This window comes from Hippoglossus stenolepis, chromosome 14 (genome assembly GCF_022539355.2).
Source record: "Hippoglossus stenolepis isolate QCI-W04-F060 chromosome 14, HSTE1.2, whole genome shotgun sequence".
NCBI lineage: Eukaryota > Metazoa > Chordata > Actinopteri > Pleuronectiformes > Pleuronectidae > Hippoglossus > Hippoglossus stenolepis.
Window position 1 is genome coordinate 28,113,830 of NC_061496.1, and position 21,418 is coordinate 28,135,247.

The 21,418-nt window shown below is 40.4% G+C and overlaps 1 protein-coding gene across 6 annotated transcripts in view; it reads right to left on the bottom strand.

Annotated features, from left to right (window-relative positions):
• szt2 (SZT2 subunit of KICSTOR complex) overlaps nt 1-19,264 on the bottom strand; it is a 151,632-nt gene extending 132,368 nt beyond the window's left edge. For all 6 annotated transcript variants that reach the window (XM_047342858.1, XM_047342855.1, XM_047342856.1 and 3 more), the window contains exons 1-11: nt 19,079-19,264; nt 15,751-15,876; nt 11,397-11,570; nt 8,044-8,214; nt 7,391-7,513; nt 5,341-5,503; nt 3,829-3,935; nt 3,192-3,402; nt 2,202-2,372; nt 938-1,169; nt 649-778 (exon numbers count right to left, since the gene is read on the bottom strand). In XM_047342858.1, coding sequence (XP_047198814.1) covers nt 649-778; nt 938-1,169; nt 2,202-2,372; nt 3,192-3,402; nt 3,829-3,935; nt 5,341-5,503; nt 7,391-7,513; nt 8,044-8,214; nt 11,397-11,570; nt 15,751-15,876; nt 19,079-19,102 — 1,632 coding nt within the window. In that variant the 5' untranslated portion in view covers nt 19,103-19,264. The remainder of the gene's footprint in view (nt 1-648; nt 779-937; nt 1,170-2,201; nt 2,373-3,191; nt 3,403-3,828; nt 3,936-5,340; nt 5,504-7,390; nt 7,514-8,043; nt 8,215-11,396; nt 11,571-15,750; nt 15,877-19,078) is intronic.
• Between the last annotated feature and the right edge of the window lie 2,154 nt (nt 19,265-21,418).

The window sequence follows — 21,418 nt, forward strand, 5'->3', positions numbered from 1 at the left end:
AGACACAGATGCCCGCTCAAGCTACTCCTTTACTCTCTTTACTTCCTTTACCAATACTACTCAGTTACTCTTGTACACACCTTCCCACATCTGCACCTTAACCAAATACAATTCAGACACCAGGCTACTGAATTGGCAAGGTTTAACAAAAACACAAACTGTACATGTCCACAAAGCTGGTATTGAAGATCATGCTGCTTCATGCTAACAACACAAGCAATCATATGAGCCTAGACTCCACAGATTCGAACAGTATCTTTCTTGTCTTTCTGTGACCAATACTCACTGAACTAGCAGCAAAAAAACATAGCCATGTACATAAAAAATGTCTTACCTTTGCCCTTTTCTCAACATAGATTGCATCTTTTTTAGTTTGAAATGGTCCCAAACCTTTTGTCTCTCGGCTTTGCTCATCACTATTTTTCCCTGTTTTTCCATTGCGACATTACCTCAGGTCTTATCATGTCATGTAAGCAGGTGACAGCCTATGTATTTTGCGTAAGCATGTTTGACAGTTATAAAGTTCTGTGGGAAACACCGTGACCACTGAGTAATCCGACAGCTCAAGTTGTCACTTTTGACAATTTTTACCGAAACCAATTACTTAGTCTAATTTGTGGTCACTTTGACTTTATTATTGCACAGTACCGGAGTAGTAGAGCCAGGGGGGATGTAGAACAGAGGAACTCCATTTTTGGTGCTTTCAGGAATCATGAAGTTCTCAGGAACTGAGTTGAATGCCTGGAGGTGCACCAACATCTGATCAGTCTGGTTGATGCTGAAAGAACACACATGAGTGCACAGGTGGTTAGTAGATTTATCTAATGTGTTATGATTATTTCATGTTCTATATGTTGGAGAAAATGAGCAGACTCTACATTTGTTATTTTTATAGACTGGAAATTATACTTTCCTCTTCCAGTCACAGATGTTGTACCTCTGCAGTGTGTTCCAAAAGCGGCGGATGACAGAGGTCCGGTACGGGCTGGTGATGGGTTTCCTCTGGGTGCAGCTGATGTCATGTAGAATGTCATAGCTTCCCTCCATCGTCACCTCCACCTTTGTGGTTCTCTTGGTGGGGTCCAGTGGCCAGGAAGCTGCTGCCAGGTACTCGATATGCATGTTGTGTTTCCATAACAGCACCAGTTTCACCTCCAATTGAGTTCCACCTAAACAAGTCAGGAGGTCAGGAGCCACATTTTCAACAAGGATTAAAAGTTCAAGCAATGCGTGTAGGAGCCAAATACTGGCAAAGGGATTTTCACTGCTGTGGGGCAGAATGATCATTTGGTATACAAATGTGGACTTATTTCTATTCTCAGTGCAATTAAAAAGATTATAGCTCCAACAAAAAGAAAGCATGCAGACTCTTTGATGAACACCACACACAACTAAGCCAAGTGAAAGATAAAATCAAGTGTCAACCAGGTCATTGCTAAGGTTAGACATCACAGTATCTTTGTAACAGACTGAGCTTTGGAGAGCTGCTATGAGCAGTAATTTCTGTTTGCATAATGTGAGGACCTATTGGATAAAAGATCCAGAATATCCAGTGCTAATACTGAAGCTAGATGTCTGAACAATACTTTACTGCATGAACCTGAACGTAGTGTGACAGTGTTTAATGGTCATTTAAATTGTGTGCACACATAATGGGTAAAAACCCAATGCTTTGGTAACCAATGACAGATAATAGACTTTGTGTGGACTGTTTGTTGCTGTGAATTATTGTTTGATTGCCTGATTCATCGTAGAGATGTACAATGCGGAGCCAGACAAAGCTACAGTGCGAACTGCTGGTCAAGCTAATAGCATTCATGTAAGTAGTGGTGTTGAAATACACAAGTAACAGATATGTAACAAACTGATTGAAAAGCTAACCCTAACCCCCTAAAAAGGCAACCAGTATAAGAAATCAATCCAAGGTTTAATGGTAAAGAAGGATAAAACACTGGTACAAAATAATCTGGCAGAAAATGTGAATCTCTGTTGGCTCTATTGCCATGTGATGAAAGGGAAAACCATCAAGTATGGTATACAGCAAAAAGGCTGTTTAATCATGAGTGCATTACTGAGCCATAACTGTTTCCTGCAATGAAGAGCATAAACATGAAAGTGGGAGCTCCCACACTGCATCTGATTAAGCGATATGTCCTTGGACTTTCCACATATTCTTAATTTTGCTACATAAAGATATTTACCTTTGGTGAGGCTGATTTCTCTGATGGTGTAGCCCTCTCTCAGTCGCACAGACACTACACTGATTAAATGAGCATGGACTTCCTTCTCTGTGTGCTTCTTCCTCCTCATGACCAGGGCGGGGTTACCACTGGCTGACACCAGATGCTCATTAAACAGTTTGTGCTGGGAAACTACAACACAGTGAAGACATATTTATTATCATCATCATTATCAGTACCAATTAAAATATGTTGTGCTTTTTTATGAAGATAATGAATGAGTGAAACCTACAAGACAGACACAGAAAATTTCCCAAAACATAAATCTGACAGGAACGAGAAGAGAGATGCACAAGGCACATCTTGTCACCAGAACCCCAAGTGCGCACTGGCATGCTCCATGCGCACTGGGTATTTAATCGCATTTACACACAAAAATAGAGCCCTACGAGCCCTAGACGAGTGATTGAAAATGTTTCCACCACAGTGTGGCCTAACTTAAAGTCAGAACCCATAAAGTCTCTAATGGAAACATTTCACCTCTCATCAAAGAGGCTACTTCAGTTCAGTTTGCTCATTGGGTAAGGAACAGATTCATATCTTGTGGCTAAGGCAATATTAAGACATAGCCACAATTTAGTTATCTCATGGCCACAAGTTAATCATCTTATTACCACGCCTTATTAACTTGGGGCCATACAATCATTCTTTTCCCACCAATGTCACCAGAAGGGCTATATATTACAGAGATACAAGAACCATTTCTCTGTGACTTATATTACAGGAGATATGGCCAGTCAAAGTCTGGCCATATCTAGAGTCCACCCAAAAAGCTCAAACTTCATTAGCCCAAATCTCCCTTTAATTGCCATCTGAGGCGCATGCAATTTTGGTGCCACGGATTTGTTATATGACCAGATTAGCAGGCCAAAGTATATTTATATCTATGATGGTGCAGCCTGTGAGGATGTGATGTGTTGATTTGATATTGGAATAACCCATGTGTCTCACCACAGTAGTACTCTGAATTCATTGACTCTGGGGTCTTGAGGAAGGAGTAGGTTAAGAAGGCCTTGTGGTAGGCATTCATATCTTGGCTGGGCAGGTCAACTTCAGGGCAGCTGGGCAGGTATGAGCCAAAGGTAGCTAATGAGATGAACTTCATCAGCTCTACATTAGGGATATATCCAAAGCTGCAGTCATAGGAGTATGCACCACCAACCTGGAGCAGAACAAACGCAGTCAAAAGAAGAGCAGCCCAACTTTTCAGTGCAATAGTTCTTATATGTCTCCTCCATTCTGGATCAAGATGACAGAATCATTTTCATCACATAGTCCTACATATAAAAATAGTGTTTTGAGTGGAATGATTAAGTACATTGTTAGGAATTCTACTCTTATTTTCGTCATATTCAGATAGTGTTTGTGGAACACAGACCATATTTATGATCCTGTTAATTATAACTCTTTACTGTCATATCTGTACCACCACCACTACAATTTAAACTGGAATATTTGTCTGTCTTTTAAACAAGGAGGTGCCACATCGACAAAACACCATTTCTGGCATTGCACTTTGAAAATTAAGCTACATCAGTAACAAATAACACAACTGCAAACATTGTGATGCTGTCATGATCATATTTACCTGTACAAAAGAGCAAGCAATGGTTCCACTTCTGAGCTGGTTCAGCAAGGTTTCGCACACTGCTACATCAGGGACACTTGTCACTCCATCTGTAATTATAATGATACCTGGACACACACACACACACACACACACACACACACACACACACACACACACACACACACACACACACACACACACACACACACACACACACACACACACACACACACACACACACACACACACACACACACACACACACACACACACACACACACACACACACACACACACACACACACACACACACACACACACGGAGGGAGGGAGGGAGAGAGATTAGATTTTTTTTTTTTTTCCCCCACCTACGTTCAGCTTTTCGGCATTCCCTTTCTCTTCTGACCAGCATGGCATGGAGATTTTTTCTTACCAGAAACGACCTTCACCTTTTTAGGAGCAATGACATTTGTAATTTTAGAGTTGAAGTGATTTTCAAATTTGTTGGCTGAGAGACAACATTTTTGCCCACTCAGATAGAACTCTCAAAGAAAATCTAAGAACGATCAGAAGGAGCAACATCACTCACTACAACCTTAGAAATGTTCAGACCATTTGGAGATGATTAAGTCCAGAATAACCACACTGTCATTGTCAGCACAGATTAAAGACATTAGTTCAGCAAAGTCATCAAAAAAGGTTGCACAGAATTATTCCTGTGCATTAGTGAGCCTTCCTCACACATGCTGACAAAATACTGTAACTTTTTTATTGTTTGTGTTCTGGACATTGTGTGCAGAGTGAAGTTAGAAAACATTGTGTTCATCCTACCTGATAAAGTCAATGTATCTGCAGTGAAGCCATTAGGTGTCCATGAACAACTGGACTCTGTTTCTTTGGATCGATTTTGTCATCAATGTTTTTCATTATAGGAAACTGAATTTGCTTTGTTAATGTGGCTTATATTTGCTGACAGGCAAAGAGTGACATCTGGGGCACCCATTGTGCAATTTTGTGTCTTTATCTTAACTATATTATCATTATTAGATATAGGGTTAGGTGGCCACTGGTACAGTATATACTATAGATGCACAACAAATATACAGGTAGGATTCAGCATAAACTCTACAGATACCGCTTTCACTGTGCTTGAATAAAAGTTATATAGAAGAGAAAGTGACAAATATGATAATGAAGATGCATTTTATGTCCAGGAGAACATTACAGTTGTGCTACTGACAGATATTATGACTACTAACATTGGCTGAGGAGTAGAGCTTCCTCCAACCAAAAGGTCGGTGGTTCGATCCCAGGCCTACCTTTCCTTTTTTAGCGTCTCTGTCAGTAACTTACTACTCCTGTCTGTGTCTCTATCATTCGCTCTGTGTAACGCCACCCACACACACCCACCCACACACACACATACACAAAAGATGACGGTCATCTGTGAAGCTGTGTAATAACCCAAAACACATTTTAATGCAGCTGTAAATGTGGTATTTCTTATTTATATTGTTAGGGTAAACCGACCTGCACTTGAGTTTGGAGGCAGCAGCTGAAGGGCCAGGATGCCCTGGCGTACCATGCTGAGCAGACCCATATCAGCTGACACCATAGAAATGCCCTGCTTCCTGTGAGGCTGATTGTCCATGTTGTTCCTATGAAGGCTTGGGTTTAGGACTGGCTCCGTAGACTAAAGGCAAAGGAAAAAATAAATGTATTGGTGTAAATTATATCAACTTTCAAGACTGTAGAATGCAATTTTAACATTGGGCCGAATACAGTTAGATGCAAATCTATCAAATCACAAGAGGGGTTGATTGCCCTATTAAAATGCATGCAGTACACTATGCTTGTGTTGGCAATTCACACAGTGAAAATTCTGCAGAGAACAGTAAAAACAAAGAGTGCTGCGCACAGCTCTACAGTAAGGCAATGGCGCAGAGCAGATATATTTTATATTATTATCAGATGTGTTAAAACTTTTTGGATCAATATGAAGTTGTAGTGGGACAAATTAGACTATGGCTGGCTTATACAGTCAAGGTAATTCTTGGGAAACACTGCTTCCTTAAATGATAGCCTACAATATGAAATAGCGAGGCTGTTAATCCTTCTCAATACTTTGGCTTCCTGATTCTATTTTCAGCTCCAAGCCCATTGGATGTAACTGAATCAATTGGACAACTGTAGGGGCTGTGTCATATATAACCTTGTGCTCATGGTAATGAAGGAACATATCACCCAGGGTATGGATCACAGACTACATTATGTCCCACTGTATAAGAATTATGTGAAAATATCTCAACATGTGAACATAAATGCAATAAGTGTACATTTCACATTAGTGTGATAAGAAGTACTTAAATGATAGAAGTCCTATTTGAAAAACCAATATTTTGACGTGTACTTTGACTCTTTAGTTTGGTACATGGTACACAGATGTTCAATGTTTCTATGAAGGCAGCCTCACTCTTGTTCTGCACTTGATTTTATGTGTGTGTAAGTCAAAAGTGGTACCTACAGATGCTGCCACCTTCATGAAACAGGTTAAACATCAGGTTAAATATAAAAATGTTGCCAAATAGGCACTACTCCACAGAGCGATGTGCCTCTGCAACTAGACCAAGCAGACACTTTTTATCTGATGATGTATACCAGAGATATGAGAAATTTTAACAAATGAGTTTTAGGTCAACAAAAAAATAAATAAATAGTGGGGAATTCCACAAATGTCTCCCTGTCTGTATGTGGAACGCATATCTCGCAAACTGTTCATCTTATCTACTTAAGACTTGGTATGTGTATTTGTAATGGCAGTGTCGACCTCTGTGCAATTAATACATTTTGCATAAACCGGGGACTCTATCAGTCAGACGGCAGAAGGCAGTTATCAAAATTGCGACTAGATCATATATCATTTGTTTCTTTTATGTCACCATATCGGACTGACAGACATTTTTAAGGGGGCTGATCTCTATCATCATAGCTTCAACTCCTCTTTAGCAATTGTCTACAAAGTAAAAGCATGTTAAGTTCCTTGCTACAATGCTTTATATTGAACTGAATTAAAAAAAATTCTACTTTGAAAGGTTATGAACTTGGGTCCAAAGGTCGGTCAATTCAGGCTTAAAACACTGTGCAAATTACCTAGTTTCAAGTCGAATATGAATGTCGGGGCTTGCGGACAGTTGGATGACACCACACAAGCAGTGTGGAGTCATGTTATGTTTTTTATGTGTAGGTTATTAAGTGCAGGTCGCCAGTTACCTCAATCGTATTGGATTCGGCTGCAACAAAGTTTACTTTTGAGACTCCACAAGTGTTTTGTGGACTTAAACAATTCGCCCAGCCCTCCATTGGCATAGTGATGAGTGAATTTAAATTTTTCGGTGAACCCCTTAACAGACCTCTGAAATAGCCGACTTGCAATGAATAGAATTCAGTAAATCATTCAAACTTAATTACAAGTTACACACATCTTTCATTTTTCATTACATTACTTTTAATGAGATCCTTTAATTTGTCATCTTTGAGATATTTTAATATTACATTGTAAATATTGTTCATCTGCACTTGCCTGTTCATGCTGCTGATGAAGGACTTCAGCAATGTTGCTCTCCACAGCTCTGAGCTGCTGATAGATGTGATGCAAGAACTCACTGAGGTCTGTTCTTTCAAGTTGACAGCCCTGTACCAAAACCTGCAGGAAAATGAAAGCTGTCAAAGGACTGCAACAACACTGACAAAAAATTCTGCATCACATGGAAAAATGTGAATATGTACAGAAGTTGGTATTAGGCATCTGCCATCAGAACCCAACATATACATACAATAATCAGAGCATGTTGCTACTGAAAAGTAAACTACAGAGGACTGTCCCAAAAGACTATTACATTTTGATGGATTGGATTGCACCCGGTTTCAAATTAGTCCAGTCAAAGCACATACTCCATGATGTGACATCAATGCTGGTTTTAGTTACATGCGCAAAAAAGAAAAATTCTGACCACTCTTAACCACAACCTACAGGGATATTGGCTGAGTTCAGGGATAAAACACAACAGCCCTCTTAAAACTTTCAACCAGACAGGACAGAAAAAAAACCTCCTATTAATCAGTGTGGCTGCTTTACCTTTTAGGGACATTTGGAATCTTGTTAAACATTTGACATTTGTAATCTTGTAAACACCAGTAAAAAAACTGAGATGACATAAGCTGCTGTCCAATGACCTGATGGGAAGTGAGGCCGATAATTGATGAATACGCCAAGATGGTGATAAAGATCTTTGGCTTGAAAAGCTGATCAGTTCCAGGGATTGTGAATGGTTGGGCCAGACCAGCCAGGCACCTTGACAAGGCATGAAAAACTTCATCAAAGATCATCTCTCCTGTGCTGTCATCCTGCAGAACAGAAAACAAAACACAAGTACAGGTTAATGTATTAATTTACATACTTCTAAAGCATCTGTGTTTTTTTCAAACAGTGGCGTTCACACTATACTGACAGTTGTAAAACAGATAACCCCATACTGCTTTGTACTGCCTAGATGATGCTGATGTCTGCCTCTGCTTTGGTCTCTACATCAGAAAACAATATCCAGACTATCTCTTCACACAGTTGCATATTCCATATGTCCGGGGACTGACCCACTGGGGCAGTTGGCATTGATATCTCTTTAAGACAGTGGCAGTTCACAGTCAGGGGAGTATAGGCTGCAGACCACTACTTCTTTGGACCAGGCTCTAGCAGCTTTGGGGTCTCTGTCCAAGTCAGTCCTTGGGAAAAGCAGTTTCCTAGCAAGAACTGCAAAATTACAGATGCCTTGCTCCCTAAGATGCATGGCGCTATGGCAATTCAGACCCAACTGACAGAAGCAGATGAGGCAGCTGGGAAAAGCCATGGCAGGACTCTGGGGAGTCGGGCGCCACCGGTGGCTGTCGCAGTCCATGCTGCAGAAAGAGGACAGGGCTTGTCTGCTCAGGTTGTCTGAGGACCCATCCACCACTGGAAGCTTCCAGTTGAGTTTATGAGCACCCGTCCAGGAGGCAGATCCACTCTCATGGCAAAATCAAGCCATCAGGGAGTTGCGGCGGGAAAACTAGCAGGCAAAATGCTAACTGTGCTGAGAGAGGAGCAGGCCATCCTTGTAGGTGACTGGTTTGCAACAGTCGACCTCAAAGATGCCCATTTTCAGGTTCCAACCAGATTGCTCAATTTTGCCTTCAAGTGCAGAACCTTAGAGTTCTGTGTTTTCCATTTCGGTATCTCACTAGTCCCACAGTGTTGGGGCCTCTACGAAAACGGGATCTCAGGATATAGAACTACCTCGACGATTGGCTGGTATGTGCTCGAACGGGGGAGCAGTGTTGTCACCACATATCAGTGCTCTTGACACACATCCAAAGTATGGGGTTGCGCATCAACTCTAGGCCTGGCCCCTGAGAGGGCCAGTTTGTTAGGCATGGGTCTCGCATAGTCAATGGAACAGACCATGCAGAGAGCTTGAGTACCATCAACAAGAGCTGCATATTAATTTTTATGGGGTCTTGTTGAGGCATGGTACAGGGCAAACCAAGTCAAGGCACTGTCCTGCAAAGTTCCGTAAGTGCTCCAGCATCTCCAAGGAAGGGCTAATGGAGGCAGGTAAATCACCATCACCCCACAGGTGCATGGTGGCAGCAATCGAGGCCAACGGTTTTGAGGATAAAAGGGCATGGGTGACTGCAGCCTCATCTCACAGTCCCTGAAAGGTGCTCAGAGGCTTACACTGCGCAGCAGAAAGTTGACCATCACGACATGGGACCTACGTCTCATTCTGGCTGCTTTACAACAGGAGCCTTTCAAGCCCCTGGAGTCTGTAAGCATCAAGTGGTTATCACTCAAAGTGGCATTCCTCATTGCAACAACATTGGGTGAGCTACTGCCCTGTCGTTTCTGTCGACTTCTGCCAGATGATGCATGTGCAATATAGCACACGAATCCAGAATTTCTGCCGAAAACAGGAACAGCTCGGCGGGTTTGTGATCCCTCTGCCCTACCCAGGAAGAGGGCTAGTAGGATCAGGAACGGGTGCGGCTTTACCCATTCAGAGCCCTTAAGGTAAGGGGACAGATGCCCATGTCTAAATCTAGTCTCACTGGGTCATGGAAATGTTTCAGCAGGCGTACAAGGGAGCTGGCGCTCCAGCTCCAACGGGAGTGAGGGTGCACTAAGAGTATAGCAACCTCCTGGGCCTTGTGACAGGGTGCCAGCCTCTCGGAGATCTATGCAGCTGCTACATGGTTTTGACCAGACTTTAGTGCTTGAATAGGGCTACAGGCCCCTCCTCTGGAAACGTGTGCTAGGTGCCACTACACAATAGTGGGTGCCGGTAGAGCCAGTCCTAGTAAAGCCCTCGGACCTATCCTTGTAAGTCAGCCTTGCAGCGGGCAGTCCTTCTGAGTGGCTTCTATACTTCAACACCCAAACTAGGTATAGTGGGGAGTACTTGGGGACATGCCTCTCCGTCTCCTCAGCTTCCTCGCTGTGTTTCTTACAGATTCCTCGTACATATTGGATATGTGTGGAGAAAACGTTCGGTTACATTTTAACCTTTGTTCTCTAAGTGAAGACACTATCTCTACAGGTCAAGACTGCTCGGAATCAGTTCCAATCAATGTTAACCAGTGAATGCATACACACCTGGGGGTTATAAAGCTGTGCATGGGCCAAGTACTGGTGTGTCTTAAAAAGATATCCACGTCAACTGCCCCAGTGGGTCAGTCCCTGTACTAATGGAATATGTAACTTTGTGGAGAGATAGTCTCTTCGCAAAAAATTTGCTTCATAAGGCCATCATGACCATCACTTTTCAGAGATGACCTCCGGAGCATGTACAGAGAATTGGGTCCGGACTGTCTCCAGAGGTTACCTTTCACACATGCATAATACAGCAGGACACGTTAACAACACAGAAATCGCAAATGTTTTTGTTTACAGCATATCAACACCGACAACTGCCCGTATCAGCAAAAGCTCTCAACATCTTTGTCAGTTAGGGCTGGGCGATATGGCCTAAAACAAATATCGCAATATTTTTAGGATATATACAGGATTTATATGTCGATATTTTTGAAATCTCGAAATCTAAGGAAGTAGCTAAGCTAGTGGACGCTTTTACCACCTGTGATGTCTAAAATTACTTTGAGTAAAAATTGTCAAGAGAATGTTTTAAGCAGCATGAAATTCTCTTTGAGTTTCGCTTCTCTCGCTTCTCATGCCCTTCACAGCATACTGCTCACTCCCCCGAAAGAGAATTTCATTCTGACGGCTTAAAACATTCACATTTAAGACCTGAGGCATAAATTATCTATTTAAATGCAGTGTGTGACCTGCACAATAATACTGTATATATACAAATTAAAACTGTACAACGGGGTGTGCAGAAGAGGTCATGTAAATTAACGTGAACCAAGTAAGACTTTCTTCTGAATATTCTTAAGATACTATAGATTGAAAAACAAATATCTCTCTACTATGGGTCGTTGTGCTGTGTTTATTCAGGAAACAAGCTCATAATCATTAAAATGTGTTTCTATCTTACCACAATCCCTGTGGAAGGGCTGAGATCCAGCTCGATGATGAATCTGTACCTCCGAGCCAGGAAGGTGGCCCGAGTGGAGGGCACCAACATGTAAGGGTACATGGTTGGAGAGAAATCTGGCTGCCATCCTTTCGGTAAGATGCTCAACAAGTCCAATTCATTCTCTGAGTTCAGCTGTGAATGCAGGCAAACAGAGTCATCAGTGACTAATTATTCGCAACATTTATAAGGTTCAGAAAATTTGCAAATTATTAGTCAAATATTCTTTAAGAATGGAATTCAGAGCTAACTTTTGTTTATCATCTCTTCATGCAACTACCTACTAATTCCACAAACGTCTGTCTGTCTGTATGTTGAAAGCATTTCTTGTGAACCATTAATCTAATCAACTTGGCATGTGTATTCTAAGTGGGCGGAGAGGTAGCGGCATGTCTTAAAAGGGAAAGTTTACCAAGAAATGGAAACTCACTCATCATCTACTCACCACTATACCGATGGAGGGGTGGTTGAAGTGTTTGAGTCCACAAAACACTTCTGGCGTTTCAGGGGTAAACAGCGTTGCAGCAGAATCCAATACAATGAAGTTATTAGTGACCTTTCTTCATAACAACAGAAAAAAACATAACATGCCTCCATACTGCTCGTGTGGTGTCATTCAAGTGTCCGCAAGCCCCGACATTCAAATTTCGTCTTGAAACGGCCTCATTTACACCAGGGACTTTAGCCTAAATGCTAACATCGGCTAGCTTTGCCACTTCTGGTGGACTTCTAGGCTTAAAACACGGTGTAAATGACCTTGTTTCGAGTCGAATATGAATATAGAGGCTTGCGGACACTTAGATGACACCACACGAGCAGTATGGAGGCATGTTCTGTCTTTGCTGTTGTTTTATTACGTCGGAAGATAGGTCACTAATTACTGGATTCAGCTGCAACACTGTTTACCCCTGAGACTCCAGAAGTGTTGTGTGGACTCAAACACTTCCTCCATCAGCATTGTGGTGAGTAGATGAGTGAATTTTCATTTCTGGGTAAACTGTCCCTTTAACAGTTTTGTCTTGCCAAGCACCTTCAGGTAGCTGAAACTTCCATGTTTTTGCTCAAATTACTGTGAAACTGTATTTGTGTTTTAATGAACCAGCCCGAAGAGTTCTATATGCAAATATACATTAATACTCACAGCGCCCCCTAGCTGTGACAGGAAGTACCATGTTTTATACCTTGACATTCTACGCCTAGATTTTTCATTTGATAGGTCAGGGAAACCTTGAGACGCTGGTGATGTCATGTTGTGACACTTAAGCCTTTACATTGAACCGTAACGGTGTGCATTTGAATGAAATGCCAACAAACAGGAAGTGGCTGTATCGCCAGTGCACATGCTCCAATCTGAGTATAGCGCCCCCTAAAGTGCAGCCCTGGCACCACGATTGACCGACATGTACAAAAATCGGTAGGGAGATGTGTCTTTTCATAATGAACAAAAAACGTTCTTGGATCGATATGCTAGACCAAACCAGGTATCGGCTATTTTGAATTAAGTGGACAGAGAGCCAGGCGGAGTGCACGGTGCACATTGCCAGGCTAGACACACACGGAGCGAGCACCCCTCCTCACCTGCCGAGTATTTGGTGTTATTAAATAATTTTTCCAGGGTTCCAGAGATCCCAGTGCCTGCCCCATCAAGTTGACCAACACGCTTTTCTCTGTGATGAAGATGAACAAAACCCCACAGGAGTCGTCTCACTGATGCACACCTTCACTCCATCTTGAGGGTTTCCACATCACAGAGCCTAACCCCAAACATTAATGAACTGGCAGCCATGAAAAGATGCCAAACATCTGGCTCTGGCATATGTACATAAAAGAAGAATGTAGCCTGCCTGAATGTTTTCTTTTTGCACTTTATACAATATCCTTTCTATCCTGTTTAATAAATGTTGACCTGGTTTGGCCCTCGACGTAGTCCCAGTTTGTAATTTTGGACCTCTCTGTCCTAGAGCTTTCATCAGATCAACTTTAAATTCAGTGAGTGTCATCTTAACAACATGGAGATTAAGTTATCAAACGTTTTAGGGTACGTCAAAATGTACGTATTTTACTGTGGTCGTGAACGTGTGTCCAAAAGTTTGATAGTGACTTCAGTGTACTTTGATCAATCTCCCTAAAACTACATGTTTGTAACAACAGCCCCCCTGAAAACATTCATATGTTTTTTAGAAATGCCCCCTAAAGAGCAGCCCTGGCACCACGATTGGCCGACATACTATACAAAAATCTGTCATTTCATTTCGAACAAAAACAAACTCTTGGATCAATATGCTAGACCAGACAGGAAGTCAGCCATTATGAATTAAGTGGCCATTTTTTAACATCTACACACGTTGTATTTGAATAAACTCCTCCTAGAGCTTTCATCAGATCAACTTTAAATTCAGTGAGTATCATCTCAACTCCATGGAGCTTAACAGTTGTTAAAAGTTTTAGTGTACGTCACACGGTCTGACTGTGGCGTAGCGTCAAAGTTTGATGATACGTCAGAAAGAGGGATTTATTATAACTCCTCTGTGCTTTGTCCAATCAGCCTCAAACCTCTTTCACACGATCAAGGTCCTGCTATGATCAGATCCATATGTCAATATTGCCTTATCGTCACAGCGCCACCTGCTGGTGACAGGAAGTGACCTGTTACCATACCTAAATCACAGGACCATGGTCAGAATTGTGACATTTCCTCAAAGCGTGTAAACATTGAGGTGCGACGAAGGTTAATCCTTCACCAAAGGAGACAAAGTTTTCATAGCTCCACTGTGCATTGTCCAATCAGCACCCAAATTCTGTCACATGAACAGAGTCCAGGCATGAACAGCTCCATATGACAATATTACCTCAGGGTCAAAGCGCCACCTACTGATTCACTGTGAAACAGGACGTTTTTTTACTCCACTGTGCATTGTCCAATCAGCAATTAAATCCTCTCACATGATCAGAGTCCTGGCCTGACCAGATCTAAAAATGAAGTTGTTGTAACTCAGTCTTCATCAGAGCCCCCACCTGAAAAGATCTATTAGTCTGTATGTAGTGATAGTGATAGCGGCACCTACTGTCAACAGGAAGTAAGCCTTGTTTTACAACTTTAATTCGATTTACATTTAATTTTTACCGTGTGGTCTGCACTAGATGGCTTAGACCGTAATGCGTGATTAGTGGGCGTGGTTTCGGCGTTGCGTGATGGACACAGAAAGTGAAGCGTTTATCCTTCCCACGGTGCACAAAACGCTTGCAACATGGAGCCATTTCGCCCGGTCACTGTCTGCCCTCCCCCACGGCCACATCAGGTCCCGTGTTCGCAAGTGCCCTGGCCGGCACAGCGCTGCTCGCAGCCCTAATTATTTTAGCATTTTCTGTTAAAGGCTGAATGTACGAGCACAAATATACACAAACAAAGGCAATTTTACAACTTTTATCCATTCAATGCACAATATTCAAATTAATATCAATTCATATTTACAACATCTGTTCCATGCACAATATTTAGCCTCTCAGTTCAACAATTTGTTCTGCAGAGTAGCTGCTATTGCATCAAAAAAAAAATTGCATATAGGCTTTGCCTTGAATATGGCCATAAATGTGACCATTTCCTTGTATAAAAGTAGTCCTTTGTACTCAAATAAATACCATAACTATACAGTGCGAAGCCGTGCATCTTCCACTCCTGCGAATATATAACATTAAACTTCCTTTGTTTTGTTTTTAAAGAATGGATTTGATCAAAAGAAACACTGGAATGCTTTTATTTTGAAACGCATACAGAAAGTGTTGCAACCATTTGTTTGTAACATAAATTCATCAGATAAACATTAAAACTCAGGTGAAATATATTTTTCTGTTTATTTTGCTGTGAAACACTGTTTATCTGTCTGTGTCACAAACGTACCTATTTCCAACACTTCCCCGAACCCGTTTCAAAGTAAAAGCACTCCAGTGTTTCACTTTCTGAATCTGTATATTTGTTCTAAGACCGGAAGATGCATGTCTTTATACCGTAGTGTCCTGGTGTTTAGTTTAGTACATAATCCGACTTGTATTGAAGTAAATGCAATAGATACACCAGCAGCTCCACCACCAGTAGCAGACACACTACCTGTGTGAACAACAGACAACCGGCATACAGCTGATCTGCAGCGCAACTGAAGCCAGTGAGTCCAGAGTGTTACAGGCATCGACAGTGAGGTCTGTCGAGATCGACCAGTCGATCGCGAGGTTTGCGACCACTTCTCTAGCACAACAGCGCAGCCAGTGTGGCCCTGGCTTTAGTCTCCCCATGAGGACAGTAAATGCTGGCTTAACTCACCAGTTCAGGCTTTGAGGCTGGCCAGATGACTTGGTTAAGCTTACCAAGGAACCATGCCAGACGCACATTCCTAGAAATCCGATACTCCTCCTTCATCAATAAGTAGATTTGGTCAGCCTCCTCCACCTTATAAAAAGAAGCATATACAGTGGTTTCAGACAGTATTCAGATCCATTCCCTTTTTGCACTTGTGATTGTAAATGGCAGATCAGACCAATAAAACAAAGCACATTATACATAACAGTAAGCGCAGTCACAATAAATAAGAACAAAATTGTGTTTTTTTTAAAGAACAAATATTTATGTACACATTACAGTATTTAAAAAGAAAGATAGAAACACATCAGGGTGCTTTGAATGGGACTAAACACATTTTTTCAGTGAAGGTTCTCTTTTCTTGTCAAACACACCTCCCCTCTCTTCTTTTTTTAATTTCAGTCACTTTGGGTGTAGTGTGTTTGCCATTTCTTCCAACCACAAATAATATGTGGACAGGGGCTGACTGGGACAATAATTCAGGCTGGGAATTTGACTCGTTTCCAGGCCACCTGGACCAGGCCACATGCAAGGCACCAGACCTCAAATTTTTAAAGCTAACCCTATTTGTTGATCTAACAGTTACCAGGCTAGTCAACAATCTCCTTCTCTGTTGCGACAATCAAGACAATTAAAATATGATATTTCCAATGGCTTTTACTTTGAAATTCTACATCAGATTGTCCTGATATTATCAGAGTGAGACTGTGAGGTGGTGATCCATTTACAGGAAGTTTTTATTTTGAAATCACTTTGAAGTCTCTCTCCTTCCGTGTGTGTGTGTGCGTGTGTTCAGATGAAGAAACAGGTGGAGCCCAGTGATTTGCAAATTTTAAAAAGTGCTGCCTTTGGCATTCGACCAATTAAGAGCAGAAGTCTTCTTACTCTCCAACTGACAGCCACCTCTCCATCAACAAAGAGCCAGCATATAACTGAAAGACACCTTGTTCTCTTTATCTCTCCCCACTTCCAAAAAAGAGCCAGCATATGAATGTGGTTTTTGTTTAAGCTCCGCTCTTGTAAGTAATAAGATCCTGCAGAATTTTGTGTTGTGAGATAAGAAGAGAGATCCACTAGTGAATGTGTGGATTTAGGAGTTTCTGTGAGCTTGTTTATTGTCGTGTTTTAATTTGTATCCATATCACCTCACCACCTTTAGTAGCAGTGAGTAGGAGGGAGAAACTATTTTAGTTTTATGTATCTTTTTCCCTTGTTCATGGTTTAGGAGGTAGGTTATATTTTTGTCATTTCTTTAACTTTTGTTTTTGCCAGGGTAGTTTAGTTTTAATTTTAGTTTGCTGTTTTTGCTCCCCTCTGAAGCTTATAAACTGCTCATCTCTTTTAGTAACTTATGCTCTGTGCTGCTGGCATTTTCTTGTCTAGGATTCCCCTAGGCCTAGGCCATGAACATAACACTTAGAAATAGGGCTGTAATGATTCTCGGACCAAAACCCGAAGTTGGTTTGGCAGTCCAAGTGGCATTGGAATTAGACAATTGTAGTGAGGCTATCTCATTCATCAATTAAAAATGTTTGGAGTTTTGAGATCTAGCATTTGTTAGACTTTGAAGATGTCATATTACTCTTAAGAATAGTATCCCTCAGGCTTAACATTGTTTAACAAGGTTTAAATATCCAAATCATACTTTTAACATTTATGAGGCTATTTCATTAATTTATAATTGTTTTTGTTTGACTTCAAAAATAACTAAGTAGCCTGCAACCTCAAACAAATGTGGACTATTGCAAATGGCTGATTCTTGACTTAATCCAGAAAGTAAGGTGGTGTAGAAATGCAGGAAATTCTTTAAATTACTGTATATTTGATTTCTGTCGATGAGGGCCACATGACACCCTGCCAATTATGTATCTTCCCCATTTTAAACATGACCAGATGCTATGCACAGGTTTGGAGCTTTTGCTGCCATCTAATAGGTTCATGTGGACCATGTTCATGAGTCCATGTGAACACCAAGTCTTGTTCTTTTCAACCAAGTCATGACCTTGGACCACAAGTTCATCAGTTGTGATGTTTTTGCTGACAATTTCAGAAAAGACAGTGGCCGTTGAAGTTTATTTTTTGTCTGATGGTAAATTCATATATTATCATTTTAGTCATATGGAGTTTTGCTTTGTAATTTTATAATACATCTGATCTGGGATAAATGTCAATATTCCAAAAGTGTTATCTGTTCCCTCTGTCATTATGCCTTGTCATTTACTGCATTGTTATCTGAATGCTCGCTTGCTATATTGTTAGCCTCTGTGGCTTCTAAACACTGACAGTAATGTTAACACACCAACAACTCCCACATAGTAACCATAAGATCACTAGTTCCATTTGTAGACCACTCAAGTAGTCAATTCAAATAAGCACACCAACTAAAGGGGACTGCAGGTTCATCCTAGTAATTAATAAAGCACTGAAAATAAAAAAAATACTATGAGGATACAAAATATGTATCAAATAATAAATGTTGATTTGTAAATATGATATTCCAGATGAGTTTAGAAAATATATACTCTGATTTTACCGCAGAGTGCGTTATGCTCACTAATATAAATTAGTAAATATGTTGAACTTCATAATGGAAATACAGCATTTGAGCCTCTATATATTTCTAACAAAACTAAAACAAGTTACTTCCCCTTGCTTCGCAAACAGATCAAATATATTAGATGACGTTTAAATATTATTAGAGTTCGCTTTTACATTTGGTATAGCTACAGTTACAGTTCAGTCACAGCTAGTTCACCAAGCATTTAATTTAGTTAAATAATAACTTATAAATATTTGTGTTGTTATCTCCTTAACGTTTCAGGCGGACGCTGACAAGTGCACACCGTTTCAAATTCAGATATCAACACAAAACATGTTTACGGGACACTTAGCTAAAACACGTGTATTATCAGCTATTTTGGTCCTAAATGAAAATAATCTACAACTATCATTATCTTCATCTGCATTCATCTAAGTACTGTTCTCACAAGACATGCACACAGGGAATTGTCCAAACATTGATGTAACTATCGACTCGATCTAAGTGTTCACGTTAACTAATAGCTTAGCGGGTCATGCTTGCTAGTGGGCTAACGTGTCAACTACAATCATTGAGACCCGTCTGGATAAATGAGCACAGCTCTTTAAGGAGACCGCTTTTGTTAACGGGTCACCTTAAACAGCACTTTAACGAGTACTCACTGTTAGGACAAATAACCAACTGGAAAATGTGCCGTCTCCCCCACTGTAGCAGCCCCTGTGCTGCTTAGTTCAGATTGAAGCTATTATTTACCTCATTGTCCTGTTTCTCCGCCATGCCTTGAAAAGCATATGGACTGTGTGAGTGTTAACGAGCTTCAGCGGACGAATATCGCTTTGATTTGCGCAAAATAATCTGTTTTAATGTTTGTTTATCTGTCTTCTCTATTGGTCTGTGTCATAGGCAATTGTCAGTTTAGACATGGTGACAGCCCTTGCACATCCGGTCAAATCATTCAAAATAAAACGAAGCACATAATAATACACGTCAAAACGTCACTTAAAAAGCATAAACTTATTATACATGCACACAGTATATGTAAGAAATTAACTGCAAAATTTATTAAAAACAGCTACAAATATAAACCTAATAAGTTATATTTTCAGAGTAAATACAATATGGGAATAATAAAAGTAATAATGGCTCAATTTCATTTAACTTAGAACAGTCTCATTTAACTTAGAACAGTCTAAATAAATGCAAGTAAAGAAATAAAAGTAATGACAACAGTTTATATAAATGTAAACCAAATATTCCCAAAAGCTTTCAAAAATATGTATGAACAAGGAATGAGATGGCATTTTTTTTCACCTCTGTGTGTACAGGGGGTTAATCACAGAGGCAAACAGACGTCTAAAATGGAGAGCTGGAATTGTGAAAAACACATCAACTCTGGTTATGTTAAACATCACACAACTTATTCCAGAGTGCCAGCATGCTTTGTAAAATCTCACATATGTGCAGCAATATGCCTGCTTGTTTGGTCCAGGATAAACAAGCAAACCCAGCATATTGAGTCTTCTTCAGTCTAATACAGAGATATGTATGTATAAAAGGGGATAATATGGGGAAGTAAACCAGGATAGTCCTCAGCCTCAGCACTAAATGCTCTAATGCTATGCACTGTAAACAATTGCTGAGTCTGCTGTTTGATAGGAATTTGAATCATTTTCAGCCAACAATACTAAATAGTTACTATCATGTTTGTCAACGGCTTTTTTAATTTAAATTTTTGAACAATTTTACACTATTTATACAGTAAATCATGTATTTTATTCTTATTTTCATGTTTTTGTTGAAAGGTTTTCGATTAATGTATCCACTTAGTTGGAACAATTTCTTTAAAATTCTTCATAGTTTTTATTTTGAAATCCAATTCAATAAACTTCCGTGGACATTGTTTTTCGGCGGCATGTGATAAGAGGCCTGGGGGGAAGTGGCTGAACTACTTCTGCTTAAGTGAAAAGGTCCAGCTTGAATTAGCTTCAATTTACACTTGAGGCTTAAGCCATTCCACTAACACAATTCAGCCGGGTGTCATCAAGGTTAATTCTAGACAGGCTGTAGTAAGCTTGTGTTTGGCTCGTGCACGGACGACTTAAACAGCCCATTATAATCGATTGTAGAAAACTTCTTCTTCTGATGTTTATTTGCGGTGGCAAACAACTTATCAGTGCATTACCGCCACCGTCTGGAAAGGAGTGCGAGTCAGAATGGATATTTACCTATATTCTGTCATAGAGTCCTGTGTTTTTTTAGAAACCTGAATATCGCCCTATATCTTGCATCACCTGAGTCCCTTTGTAGTATTTATCTTAGAGTTAATGTTAAACTGTTTCTTTGGAGTGAGTTTTTAAGTGTCTGTCTCTGTTGATGGTATTGTGGACATACTAAAAATATATCCTCCACTGTTTCCTGCCAATTACAATTGTCACGTCTGCCTGTGTCATGCATGTTCATTATCTTCAGGTTGCTGTTTAAACCTGTATGGCCAAACCTCATTCTTAATATTATCGTCTCTTCCTTTGTATCTCTGGTGGTTGTTCTCATTTCACCTACTTTCTTCTGAATACTATGAAAGTGTCTGCCCTTATTTCCTCTGTCCCACTCTTCCTGCCATCTCTTTTTCAGTCCTGATTTGATTATACTTTTGATCTCAGCCTTGCTATAATTTACTGCCATATCACTATCTCAATCAACAAAGCAAAAGAGACAGCATGGCAGAAAAAAGCTGACATTATAACTACAATTTTTTTAATGTGGCAGCAATCCTTATCTGTCATAGTAAATTTATGCATTCAATCTAAGTTATGTGTAGGAAGAGAACCTGCAGCCAGGGGAATGAATATGAAGATTATCTGTATTTGATTTACAAAGAGAGTTAAATGTCAGTTTTAGAGTTAAAATGTGCAAAAAATTATTACAAACTAGATTTTTCACGTGGTGTTAAACTTTCTCCACAGCATCTGCCTTTTGTTTTTTTTTGATAATTGCACTGGCAAATCACTAGATACAATAAGACTGTGGGTATTATCAGTAAGCTAGATAATATAAGATAAGTTTGAAATTATGGTGCAGGGAACTAACATCAGT